The 13520-nt window shown below is 41.4% G+C and overlaps 1 protein-coding gene across 1 annotated transcript; it reads left to right on the plus strand.

The window, feature by feature from the left end:
• The first annotated feature begins 3032 nt into the window (after nt 1–3032).
• On the plus strand, nt 3033–9527 carry LOC131255775 (protein DUF642 L-GALACTONO-1,4-LACTONE-RESPONSIVE GENE 2-like). Its single transcript, XM_058256594.1, has 3 exons — nt 3033–3189; nt 7615–8112; nt 8828–9527. The coding sequence occupies exons 1-3, from the start codon at nt 3120–3122 to the stop codon at nt 9361–9363; spliced, it is 1104 nt and encodes a 367-aa protein (XP_058112577.1). The 5' UTR covers nt 3033–3119; the 3' UTR covers nt 9364–9527.
• The last annotated feature ends 3993 nt before the right edge of the window (nt 9528–13520 follow it).

A 13520-nucleotide genomic window follows, 5' to 3' on the forward strand; every position in this document is an offset into this window, starting at 1 on the left:
ACGGATTGAATGAGGTGGTAAAAGGGTAATTTTGGATAAGGAGGTGTACATCAGAGTAAATACACATTAACCGCACACTTAGGGTAAAAAAAAAAGTGATTCCACATGCTTGAGGGATGCCACCCCAAAGAGGGGGAGTGTCACATGGCCCACAACAAACTGGTTACCGTCAGTCCCTACTTGAACTCCCTGCTTTAACAGGCAACCTTCCTCCAAGTATGTGGAGGCTCTGCTGTGAAGGTTACTACTTTGAGAGTTTACATATTTCTCTTATTGGACTTGCTTTTGGGTTTTAGTTTGGGCTTGGTTTTGGGCTTAACTAAGTGAGCTGACTGAGTTGTTGGATTGGGTAGGCTGACCGGATGAGTTGACTGGGCGAGTTGACTCATCGAGCTAACTCAAGATTTTAGGTTCCTAGGGTTTAGGGTCAGGCTAATTAAGTCGACTGGGTTGACTAAGTTGATTGGATTGACTAAGTTTAGTTTATGGTTTAGGATTAAGGTTCCTAGGATTTAAGTTTCTACAGTTAGGGTTTAGGATTGGGGTTTGGTTGACCATCCATTAGTTCAAACTCAATCAACTTATCAACCTAGGGTGGGCTGTCTACACAATCAGAAAGTGGCCCCCACCTTATCAACAATTTGGATTGACGGACTGTGGGCTAATTAGAAGAGAGTTAGAACCCGAATGGTTTATCTTGGCTAGCCCAATTATATTGTTCCCTCTGTGAGACTCTCAATGTAATTTGAGTATAAAATGCACTCCATTTGATCACAACAAAGGAACCATTTGACCCTTAAAATCATTTAATCTTAAAGCTATCACATGATTGTTTATTGATGGTAAAATACATCCATGGATATTTTTTTAAGAAATAAGTCTATGAAACACCACTCTCTTCAAGAACTTTCAAACATGTGACGCAACACATAGACATGATATGGAAGTACCATACCCCAAATATATAGAGGCGACAATGGGCCTGGTTTAGGTCAAGCATGAGGGTACCCATACCCATACATGTTAATAAGTATTATACCATACTCATACATACGTTGGGCATGAAAGATGCACTCACACCCATACCGATTGATGTGGGGCACTGATTAGGGTATTGGATATCCACTTATGATAAATAAATAGAAGCAAGTATCCATTCCAATTCGTACCTCCGTCATTATGTTCAAGTATTTCACATCGATGGTTAATTCAACACACATTACTAGAGTTTTAAAGTTTTTTTTATTTAACTTTCAATTTCCTTTCTCAGTCATTTTTTTGTGGAACCATTATTCTGTGTGCCTGTCATCCACTCCATACATTAAGCTTCAACATGGTGATGGAATGCTCTAAAAAAAAAATTTAAGAAATCCAATCATTAAGTGGGCCACGCCATAGAAATTAACGGACAATCATCAGCACTGGCCCTTGTTGGCTCATTGAAAGAGAGTTAGCACCCGAGTGGTTTATCTTGGCTAAGCCTAATTATACCACTCCTCCATTAGGCTCTCAGTGCAATGTGGGCATGCAATGCGCTCCATTTGATCACAACAAAGGAACCATGAAAAATACAGCCAAAGTCTTTAGCTTGCATGTTGTGGCTCATTTGAGTTTTGGGCATGCTTTTATACTATCCATGAATGGGCTACATGGAAGACACGCATGATGGTGGCTCCCACACAAACCAATGACCATGGTTGATCCATATACAAACCTATGTATCACTCCATGGAAGAAAATAAATATACAAATATTGAAAGAAGCCAAGAGAAATAGAGTTTGGTAAGCCGAAAGTTAGTTGTTTGAGTTCGAGAGAGCTTAAACAAGAAAAGATATAGATGGTAACTTATGAAAAGTAGGATGTCTGTTGTTTGCTTGCAAGGGTGCATGTGAGAGAGAGAACAGTAATTGATTGAAAACAATGAGGAAAAAAAAAACATTTGGGAGATTAAGAATGGTGGGAGGTGAGATTAATGACCAGTAAAATAAGAAATAATATAAAATAATTTTTTATTATAAAAAATTAAAAATGACATGAAAGCACAGGTGTCTGATAATCAACTTCTTAAAAACCCTGTTTGAATTGTGAATTACGTTATAATGTAATGTATTGTATCATAGAACATGCTGTGTAATGTATCATAAAATGTGCTGTAAAGTACAATAATTACAAATTTCTCCACCTCAAAAATATTGCATTTGATAGATAATTTTCAATTTGATATACTATGGTAAAATTATAATAATGACATTTTTCCACTTCAATGTCAAATAAAATTTATACATTGATGTCTTCACTGGGATCCATATTTCCATTTTAATGCAATGCAAAATTTTAATAATTATAAATTATTTTACTAGTCTCCTAATACATTATTTGGTTTATTACAATAAAATCATTAATTATGATGTCACTTTTTTACATTGACGTAAGTTCAATCAAAAAGCCCTGCCGAGTTTCTTTATGTTCGAGCTTGGTGGGACCACACTAACTTTTCAATTCCATCCAACCCATCCATCAGATGAAACACCCCATGCAACGCAAGAATGCCAAAAACCAGCTTCATCAGAAGTTCAGGTCAACCACACGACAGGGAAAATAAAATATCAGTCTATTAAATAAATTAGGTGGCCCAGAGTACGTAAATTATATATTTTAGGCGCAACTGTAGATTACTTCCTGTGTTGTGGTCCATATGAGTTTTTTTATTGGTCTGTTATTTTGGATGCACGGTGAAAATAAATTTTCTCACCTGATTCACGGTTTGGATTATTCGTAAAAAAATCAAAGTTAGGTCCCAAAGAAGCTTGAATGTATGGTAACTCACATACGTCCGCATGTATGTGAATCATTACCAATTATCGCCATATTCTCATCGAACAAAAAATATCGTTATATATCGCGAATGAAGAAATTCCGTGACTAAGTAAATCTCGCTGGGCGTTGGCCCTTGATCCCTGCCACGTGCAATAGGCGGTCGGGTCATAAAACGCAATGGCATTTTGGAAATTTACTGCAAATCTGGGGCCCTATTGGTTGCCGACCCTCAATAAAACGCGATCCGCCCCTTTCTCTCCGACTCATCCCCGAATTCATTTCCTTCCCTCCCGCGGCCACAATGCTTGCGTTTGCTGTGCTGCCGCTGCTATTGTGCGCCGCTGGCCAAGCTACCGTAGCCTTCACCGACGGTAAGCTCGAAGCCTTGAACCGTTTTTCCAGCATTTGATTTAGATGGCATTTTCGTGGTTTTATTTCTCTTTCTGGGTTTTCTTTGATCTCTTATTTCCGTAGCTCGTTCAGTTGTTAGCTACTCCCAGGTTCCCAAATGCATTCTGACCATTGGATTTCTTTTTACGGTTTTGATCATCTGGTCCCTAGAAGATCTTCACTCAAAGCTTGAAAAATACAAATAGCGTATCCTCTCTCGCTCTGTTGCTTTCCAAATTACGAATCTGCCCTGGGGCAGACACGGCGTGTGTTTGTATGAATACACGGGCATTTTTGTTATTTTTAATGGAAAGTCAGGCCATTTATGTCCAAGTTGAAATCTCAAGTATCTATGTCTGAAGCGTTCTTGATCATTTCAACGTTCCTGTAAATGACCAAAATGCCCCTTCCGGAGAAGCTCGAGCCTCCATTCCGATCCGCATTCTGTTCGGGGCATTCTGGTCATTCGCCACTGTTTCGTTGGAAACCTGGAACTTTTAAAACCACATTGATTTCCCGAACTACCCTTCTTTGGGAAACGATAAGGTACAAACTGTTGCATGTGAACTTCATACATGCCACCTCCTCCGGTATACGAACAAAGCTTGATCGGGACTGCCGATCCAGTAGGACACAAGGTTGATGAACCACAGTGATAGAACCGTACCAATCAGAAGTTTGTAGCCATCCAATTGCTGGGCCTTAAATGGACGGCGTGAAAAGGGTTAACAGGAAAACCCCCCAGTAAGAAGTGATGGCAAGGAGTATCTGGTTGCTGTGATTTTTGAATGGTCCACACTATCTGGAAATTCCAATCCACCTCACCATCTGCCACGTGTACGTCGAAGTAATGGTCATTGATGAAAATTACATGGAAGCATTGTATGGACCACCCTGACTGAGCTACCAGCGTTGTACACGTCACTCCCTCCTGTCATGTTGACTGGTCAGATGACTGCTTTGTCCTTGCTCTGCCGGATTCAGGACTAATAATGTCATTTCAGGACCCGAACCCGTCGTTTATTACGGACGGTCAGGATCATTTCCACAGAATAGGCCCAGTAAAAAATTAATCCATCCATTTGATAGGTACCATTACAGATTGCGCATGATTCCAAAGAATTAATTTGGTTGGGCAATCCTAACCATCCAATCCAAGGGTTGGGAAAAGAATGGCTACGAAAATAAAGCCAAATCAAGGACGGACTGGATCGTCCAGTCTGTATGATTTATCTGGGTAGCTAATGAAATGAATTTTCTTATTGATTTGGTAGGATGGTTTGGATTTTTAGATGAAATTGGTTATTTTCAACCATAAGCAATCTACGTTGGGTGGCGACAAATGTATGGCTGAAAGTGGTGATTAGGCGTATTTTCAAAATGATCTTGACCGTGTATTTTACTGGCCATGATCGGATGCTTAGAATTATCAAATTGGAATAATTTTTTACTTGATAGTCAATGAAATGAGTTCCGGACCTAATGGACAGCTCAGATTGACTGGTTAACTGTGCAATTGTCCCAATGCAACTAGGAGTACAGTAACTTATAATGCTATGAGAGGACTGGATCATTTTTTAATAATAAAATTACTAAAATTTACAAATAAAAAGTGGACAATTTCTTGATAAATTACGAAAAATTAAAGTAACGGTGATATTTTGAAAATCTCACTTAAATGGTTGAGGAATCTCACCGATTTCGATCACGATGCTATTTCCGGTCGAGCACGTGAATGCGGGGAGGGGATTAGGTGTTATGCGGGAAAGACAGTAATGGGTGTTTCCCTCAATGTGGGGCCCACCTTGATGTGTGTGTTGTATATCCACGTCGTCCATCAGTTTTTTCAGGTTATTTTAGATATGGATACAAAAATGAAGCAGATCCAAATCACAAGTGGACCACACCACAGGAAACAGTGTTCATTGAATGCTCACCATTAAAACTTCCTGAGGCCTACATTAATGTTTATTTGCCATCCAACCGGTTGTTAAAGTCACACTGAAAAACAAATATCAGCTTAGAAGCCCCCAAGAAGTTTTTTACGATGGACATTTAATCCACTATTATGTGGTCCACTTCAGATTTGTAGGATCATGTAGCTGGAAAAACTGATGGACTGCATGGATATACAACATATACATTAAGGTAGGGCCCACAGTCAGGTAAACACATGATCCGCTCCCGTGAATGCGCCGCTCCGTACGTGGGCTCAGGTCCGTTAATCTGCCGACAGGCTGCTTACCAAAACAAAAAAAAACAAAAAAAAGGACAATCGGTTGTCCACGGCGAGCATGCATCTAGGCCACCAGGCCGACCGCCTACTCACCGATAAAGTCAAAAGGCACATTCGATTGTTCACAGCCAACGAATATCTGGCCTAAATGATGGCCCCCAGGATTTTATGGTAGGCCATTTCACCGGCCCGAGCTGGATGTCGACTATCACACAGGTGTACACGAACCGAGCTAGCTCGGTTAGCTCTCTTCACTCGACTCAAAAAAGCTCGATTCAACTTTTTTTTTTGAGCTCAAAAATGAGTTCGAGCTGGCCCAGCTTGACCCAGCTCGAATCAAACCCAGCTCGAATTAAACTTGGATTGGGCTAGTTCAATGACTCGATTACTTTAATATTCATGTTGCCAGCCAAGTGTTTGATGAAATGACTCAAAGAAGTGTAGCCGGTGGCAAGGAAAGTATATATATAAAACCAATACCCTATTTTTCTTGATTTTTATGTTGTTTAGAAGGTGTTTGGTAAAACACCGGTAAAACTATTTATGTTGTCTCAAATACATAGAGATTTTGAAAGTGCAGTCCAGGTGTTTATGAAAATGCTGCAATGGCGAACTCAGCGCGATCTTGGCTCGAACTAGCCCAAGCCGAGATGGCCAATCATGCTCGAGGACCAAGCCGAGCCAAGTTCGAGCTGAGCTCAGCTAGTGGCTGAGCCGAGTCGAGCTGAGGCCAACTCGACTCGGTTCGACTCATTGTACACCCCTAAGTCTATCACCATCTTTCTTGAATGATAAAAACTTTGAATTCACAGGAAAACTTTTTAAATAGTGGAGAGAAATAAATATATAAATAAATTATTAAAAGTTATTCAAATAAACAAGTTTGTATACTTAAATACTTTTAAATAAATTTTAAAACACAATTAAAAAATTATGCAAATAAGGAAATAAAACTGAAAAATACATAAATTTTCGCATTCCGTTAATCAATCGGTGAAATGACGCAAACCTTCAAATACTAAAATTCATTAAATTGAATTTGTGTTGATTGGTTGATTAATCGATATGAGTAAAATTTGTTCAGCAAAATTTTCATATAAATCTAAATTTCAATTGAATCAATGGATCAATCATTTGCTTGATCATTATTAAATTATGCTAAAATTTTATTGATTTCTTTATGAACTTCTTTCAGTCCATTTATAATAAACACGTGCTTGCTCTATGTCCTACATCAACGGATGATCCGTTCTTGCACTTGTGCCGATTGGCACATATGAATCCATATGTTTGACACGTGTAGATTGTACGTTGCATTTATCACCGGTCGATTATGCGTGGAATGCGAATGTGCTGGTTAACATGTTGAATCGGTGACCCAGTTGCCTTGCTGATTTTATAAAAGGCAAGGTAGCCAGGGCGGTTCATCAACTAAATGCACCTATACCTGGTGCACGTGTGACGTTTACTAGACCTTGATTCTGCGATGCATGGCTTGCTCGTATCCAGTTTGGGGGGCGTCGCTTCGGTGGATTCCTGACTGTGGGGCCCACCTCGATGTATGTGCGGTACATCCACTCCGTCCATCTGTTTTAACAACACATCTTAAGGCATGATCCCAAAAAGTGAAGGAGATCTAAATCGTAGGTGGACTACACCACAGGAAACAGTAATGATTGAATACCCACCCTTAAAAACTTCTTGGGGGGCGACCGGAATGTTTATCCGCCATCCGACTTGTTGATAATGTTACAAAGAACTGGATGAAGGGACCACTCAAATACCAGCTTCATCCAAAACTTTGGTTGTCCACAAGGAGCTTTTAATGGTCAATCACAACAATTTCCTGGTGTGGTCCACCTGAGATTGGAACTGCTTCATATTTGGGATCAAGCCCCAAAATGAGCTTTCAAAAAGGATGGACGTCATGAATGTAAGGCATATACATCATTGTGGGCCCCATACTCAGGGATCCACCCAAACCACCCCTGTTGCTGAGCCACGGGTAGTTGGATCCGGGAGCCCATGGGCTTTCCTGTAGGCCCAGTCCAACCCAGACTGACTATTTCAGCTGTCGGGCCCTGCTCTACCCGGGCCCACCTCCATACCCAAAACACGGCAAAATGCATGAAATTGAGTCTTCCATTGATATATTCGATCGGGATTGCAGGTCTACTGCCGAATGGCAACTTCGAACATGGGCCAAAGCCTTCGCAGATGAAAGGGACGGTCGTGATTGGCCACAACTCAATACCCGAATGGGAAATCACGGGGTTGGTGGAATACATCGAATCAGGGCACAAGCAAGGAGACATGCTGCTAGTCGTGCCGGAAGGTGCCTTTGCAGTCAGGCTAGGGAACGAGGCGTCGATCAAGCAGAAGGTGAAAGTGGTGAAAGGAATGTACTATGTCATAACATTCAGTGCGGCCCGCACATGTGCGCAGGAAGAGCGTTTGAACGTGTCAGTCGCGCCGGACTCTGGGGTGCTACCCATGCAAACGTTGTATAGTAGCAACGGTTGGGACTCATATGCATGGGCCTTCCAGGCTGATTATCCCGAAGTGGAGGTGCTGATCCACAACCCTGGCGTCGAGGAAGACCCGGCCTGTGGGCCTCTGATCGATTCGGTGGCCATAAAGGCTCTTTACCCTCCAAGACCCACAAACAGTAAGATTTTTTTGTCTGCTCTCTCTCTCTCTCTCTCTCTCTCTCTCTCTCTCTCTCTCAGTTTATCTTACATTGCAAAAGTAAAAAAGAAAAGAAGATAATTGCTAGTGAACCTTCAAACAAGAAGGACCAAAGGATCAATCACGTTAGGTCATGGCCTAATAGTGATCAAACGGTGCTAAACACCTACTTGAGAGCTGTGGACCTACAATGTAGTTTTCTACCTATGGTCATGATCTAGTTATGATTTGAGGCGATGGGTCAGGCTAGGGAGGACCGTTTGCCTGGCTCTAGTCATATTAAGTCCGGGCACTAGCCCTATTATGCTGGCCGAAAGGGAGTGATTTAAATGATCAAAAGCTTGAAATAGTTCAATTTAAGATTTTTTGGTTCTGAGATGGGTCATCTGGTTTAGCCCACTGGTCGCCTGTATTTGGGCCCATTTAACTCAAATGGGCCACATTTTCTAGCCTGACCCTGATACGCTGCCCATTCAGCTTGGACCAGTGATAGAAGAAAGGACCACAATGCCCATTTGGGTCAATGGCGATTCTGCTTAATGCAATTTTTGTAACATCCAAACGCATCCTTAAGCCGTCAGTCTTGCATTCTTTACGTTGATGCATTATGTATAGAGGTACAATTTATTCATTTTTGGAGCTGAGGTGATCAATATGTTTTAATTAACACTCCTTTCAATTTCTTGATTCAACAGAAAATATTCTAAAAAATGGCGGTTTCGAAGAAGGCCCATACATTTTCCCCAACACATCGTGGGGCGTCCTCATCCCACCCAATATAGAGGATGATCACTCTCCATTGCCTGGTTGGATGGTCGAATCTCTCAAAGCCGTAAAATACATCGATTCAAACCACTTCGCTGTCCCAGAAGGCAAGCGGGCCGTCGAACTTGTCGCAGGTAAGGAGAGCGCGATTGCTCAAGTGGCCCGCACCGTTCCAGGTAAGGTCTACACACTCACATTCGCCGTAGGAGACGCAAGCAACTCATGTGAAGGGTCCATGGTGGTCGAGGCATTCGCCGGGAGGGACACAATCAAAGTCCCTTATGAATCTAAGGGCAAGGGTGGCTTTAAGCGTGCCATTCTCAAATTCACTGCGGTGTCCCCGCGCACTCGAATCATGTTCTATAGCACATTTTACACTATGAGAAGCGACGATTATAGTTCTTTGTGTGGGCCCGTGATCGACGACGTGAAGTTGCTTAGCCTTCGTAGGCCACTGCGCCTGTGAAGCATTGATCATGTAGGTGCATTTGTGTGGGTGTATAACCTGTTTTTCTTTTCCTATATACTTAAAATATTTAGTTGTAATGTTGGTAAGATGCCTTGTTTTAAGCTTATCATGATTACAGGTATACTAATATGATAGAAAAGTCATTAACAGTTTGATTTTTATTGAGTTCATGCAACTTTGGGTAGAAATGATAATCTCTACTTGGATGAGGTAAAAAGAGAAAAATATAAAAATCCTTGTTCCTAAGCATGAATGTCAATCCAGGCTGTCCAAACTGTTGTCTGATTTGGGTATGGAGCATGGATGGAAGCTACACTTGCTTTATGATCATAACCATCCAATTGGTGGCCATATGAACAGTTAGGAAAAGATGGTTAGTGGTCAGATTGAATTACTGAAATTTGGCAATAACACCATTTGGTTCGTGTTTGGTTTGGTTATATGATCAAATACACAATGGGGCCACTAATTTGAACGGTGATGAGTTGCCACAGCTTAGTTTAGCTCTTCCGTGATGACTGGCCGTAGAAAATCAATGGTGCCAAAAACCAAACTCTAGCACTTTCTCTTGGTATAGGTGAAGCACATGTGTGAGATCCAGGCCATCCATTCACATGGGCTCTGCCCTAGAGTGTCATTACTGCGAAAATCATACTGTAGTTCATAGCATATGGCCCATCCACTGAAGGGCCAAACAAACTAGTGGTCCAATGTGGCTAAATAGGCCAGCATGTGGCATCATCCAAGCCACAGCCCAACACACCTGGAAGACTATCCATTAATTTAGAGAGAGAGAGAGAGAGAGAGAGAGAGAGAGAGGATCAGGTCCGTTGGATCATAGTTTGGGCCTCGATGTGACGCCAGCAGACTCATGTCTATCCCGAGATGGAGTTGGACAGGCATAAACCAGAAAGGCCAGCCCATTTACGCTGCAGGCCATGTGAGCTGAAACTCACCATTAAGCATCTCTTTTACTCTAAAGAATATCCAGTGGAAGGTAACAGGCTCTAGCAATTAAATCCTAGTTTTGTAGAATCCCCTTCCCAAAAGGAGCCTCTATCACTTTCCCATCATATCATGGTTTGACATTGCATCTAGCCAAAGTCGTGTCAATCACATGATTTGCTATGCTCCAAAATTCGATACCAGAGTTAGCTATGTCCGAAGCTGAATTTTGAGGATATAAGTTGAATTTACACAATGTATATAACAACTCATATAATTTTTCATGTATTTTGAAAGTAATTAGAGCCAACTAAAGAAAGGTAAAAGGATCATTATCATTAAATAAATGTCCACTAACCAATCTTTAAAATTTTAATTATATTGATATTTAAAAAAAAAAAAAAATACAACTAATAACAAAATGCATTGAAATTCAACTAGTCTTTGAATAAAAGGAATGAAAAGTGATCAATCTTGCCTAACCAGCTCTTCATACATAAACCCTGTAAAACAATTTATGCAAGTGTGAACACGACGACTCGTAGGGTCACATCATTTTAAAAATCAAAAATTCTACATCAACATGTAATGAAGAATACATAATTAAAGGTCGAGTCATAGTGCATAATATCACAGGTTGGTAGGAGCCTCGCACCAAGGGTCACAACTCACGTTAGTCCCATACCTAACGTGCGAAGAGACTCCTGATCCCGAATAGTCTCATGTATACCTAATGGGGATCGTGGCCCACGAATGTGTTCACCAAAATTGTATGTAAGAGTGGTTCAGGTTGTTGGTGATGGTCCAATGAACTACTCAAGCATTGTTTATATAGGCCAGGGTTACTAAGTGTTTTGGTCCATAATTATAATTCAATATAATCGTTTTGTGGATGTTGGTGAGAAACTAACTGTTATTGGCAGTTTCTGACCATTATGCATGTTGGACAATCAACTGTTGCATGTTAGCCGTTTAGACTCATTGACCAATAGTTTTATGACTGTTAGGCTAGCCACATGCAACAATTTCTGCATGGTTTGGTTTAATGCTTCACATGTAGTTAAACCTGTCTTAAATGGCTAGTTTTCAACCTCTATAAAAGACACAATGTCTCATTCAGACCATCCGCCCACTTCAACCACTTGACCCATATTCTCTATCGCACCAGTTCAGATAAGGTCGCGAGGGAGTGACCCATCAGCGACATGATGCGCACATGCGAAGTACGCTACTAGTGCATCTACAACCACACTGCCTCACATGCCCACACCCCCGCACAAAACCTGAAACCGTGACCGAGCTCAAGCTCGTGTGCGTGCATGGGTGTTCCACTTCTTCGCATTGGAACACATAAGTCCCGATACTCCACGGATCAACCAAGAAAATAATAAGGTACTCCACGCCCCATATATAAACCCAGTTTTTTCTTCTCTCCTTTTCGATATGGGACTTGTAGAAAATCTAATTTTTTTCAAACAAAATTTTTTATACATATAATTTTAAAATATTTTTTAATCAATATTTTTCACAACATTTACGGGCCCGAATTGTGCAGCGAGAATCAGGTGATTAGGTGGGGTCCATCACAACGATTGAAAGGAATCCAAGTTGTCCATTGGTTTTATAAAGCCAATCACAAGCAAGGGCTAAAATTTGAGGCATATTGTGACTTCAGGTAGGCCGCACCAGAGATTTCTGGGCAAGAGATTCCAAGGGTCAAGGTTGCTCGAAGGTTCGGATTCATTGGACGGTTTAGATTGGATAAGGGGTCCCAACTTGAACGACAGTAGGAATCAGATGGGTTGCGTAGGGTCGACTCTTGCGGTGAGTGGAGGAGGAGGATATAGGGGGGAGAGGGAGAGAGAGACAGAGGTGGGCTCATGCGATGATGTGTTGACGCATGTCACTGTTTTTTTTTTTTTTTTTTCAAAAACACAATGGGCCCCACATAGATGGCATGGAAAATTCAATCTGTCCATTAGTTTTGCCCTACCATGTTAGGACATGGCCTAAAAATGAGTATGATCCAAAGCTCCAGTGGGCCATACCATAGGAAATAGTGGAAAGCGGTACCCACCGTAGGTTAAAAAATCAGGATGTACATGAATGGTACCGATCTTGGGATTTGTTTGGCTATGTGAGCTCGGTTTGGGTTGGCCAGTAGTCTAACCCAACATTACAAGTCCGGATGGGCCATATTCGTAGGCTTGAATGGAACCTAATTTCAAGTCTAGGCTCGAGCCTAGCCAAGGTGGGCCACCTTATAGATACCTTCCAACACTAGAAGGGATTCACGGGCACCCCAAACAAGCATTGAAACTGTGCGCGAGATCTGGGTCTCTAATCAAGTCATAGTACCTTTCCCTGATGAATGTGGCTCAGATCTCATACACATGTGGCACGTTGTCGTTATACAGCCATGTCCTTCTCCAGCATGCTACCTCTAGCATTCCTGGCGTGAGGGCCTTTTGTAACCTGTGGGTCCACAGTGATGTTTCTTTGACATCTACTCTCTCCATTAGTTTCAACACATCATGTTATCAGGTTGAGGTGGGGCACGGCACAGGGAACGAGGATTCCCACCATAGAAAAGGTTTTTGGGGCAATCCTATTGTTTATGTCATTTAAACCTTTCATTAGGAGAGACCTGTTTACACCTATTTTTTACACATCCTTGTGGACCAATGAAAAACCGTCACGTGTCGGCATTACAAGACTAATAATGACAGAATTGTACTCACACTTGAGAATATCTTTTGCCCCCTATCCTTCGACAACACGTTACCTGTTATAAATATGGTAACACAAAACTGTAGGCATGCCTATATAGGAGATGAAGCAACGAATGATAGGTAGTCTAATGCATGTAATCAAGGAAGCGTACCCAACACACCAATAAAAGACCCACCAAGGTGAAAATCTTATCATAGATCCAAATATGCTCAGTAAGGAAGTCTCTCAAAAATATGGGAGATCCTCCCATAAATGTTTGGAGTCCTCGTGGCAATTACGAAGATTCAGAGATTGAACTAATATCTAAGTGGATGGGAACTATTAAATTGGGTTCCGATCTACATCCAGTGGGACCAGTTCCACCTATTCCATAGATCTTTACAATCACAATAGGGGGAGATTTAAAAATGATTTGTGGCCCAACGAGATCCAACAAGATCGAACCTTAAAGAACCACGGATATTTTACAACCATAC

The sequence above is a fragment of the Magnolia sinica genome, chromosome 1, assembly GCF_029962835.1.
Source record: "Magnolia sinica isolate HGM2019 chromosome 1, MsV1, whole genome shotgun sequence".
NCBI classification, from domain to species: Eukaryota; Viridiplantae; Streptophyta; class Magnoliopsida; order Magnoliales; family Magnoliaceae; genus Magnolia; species Magnolia sinica.

Bases quoted from the DNA above. Each gene is read 5' to 3' on its own strand.
- LOC131255775 (XM_058256594.1), top strand. From the start codon at position 3,120: ATGCTTGCGTTTGCTGTGCTGCCGCTGCTATTGTGCGCCGCTGGCCAA. The intron at 3,190-7,614 runs GTAAGCTCGAAG...TCGGGATTGCAG, and splicing joins TACCGTAGCCTTCACCGACG to GTCTACTGCCGAATGGCAAC. The intron at 8,113-8,827 runs GTAAGATTTTTT...TTGATTCAACAG, and splicing joins CCCTCCAAGACCCACAAACA to AAAATATTCTAAAAAATGGC.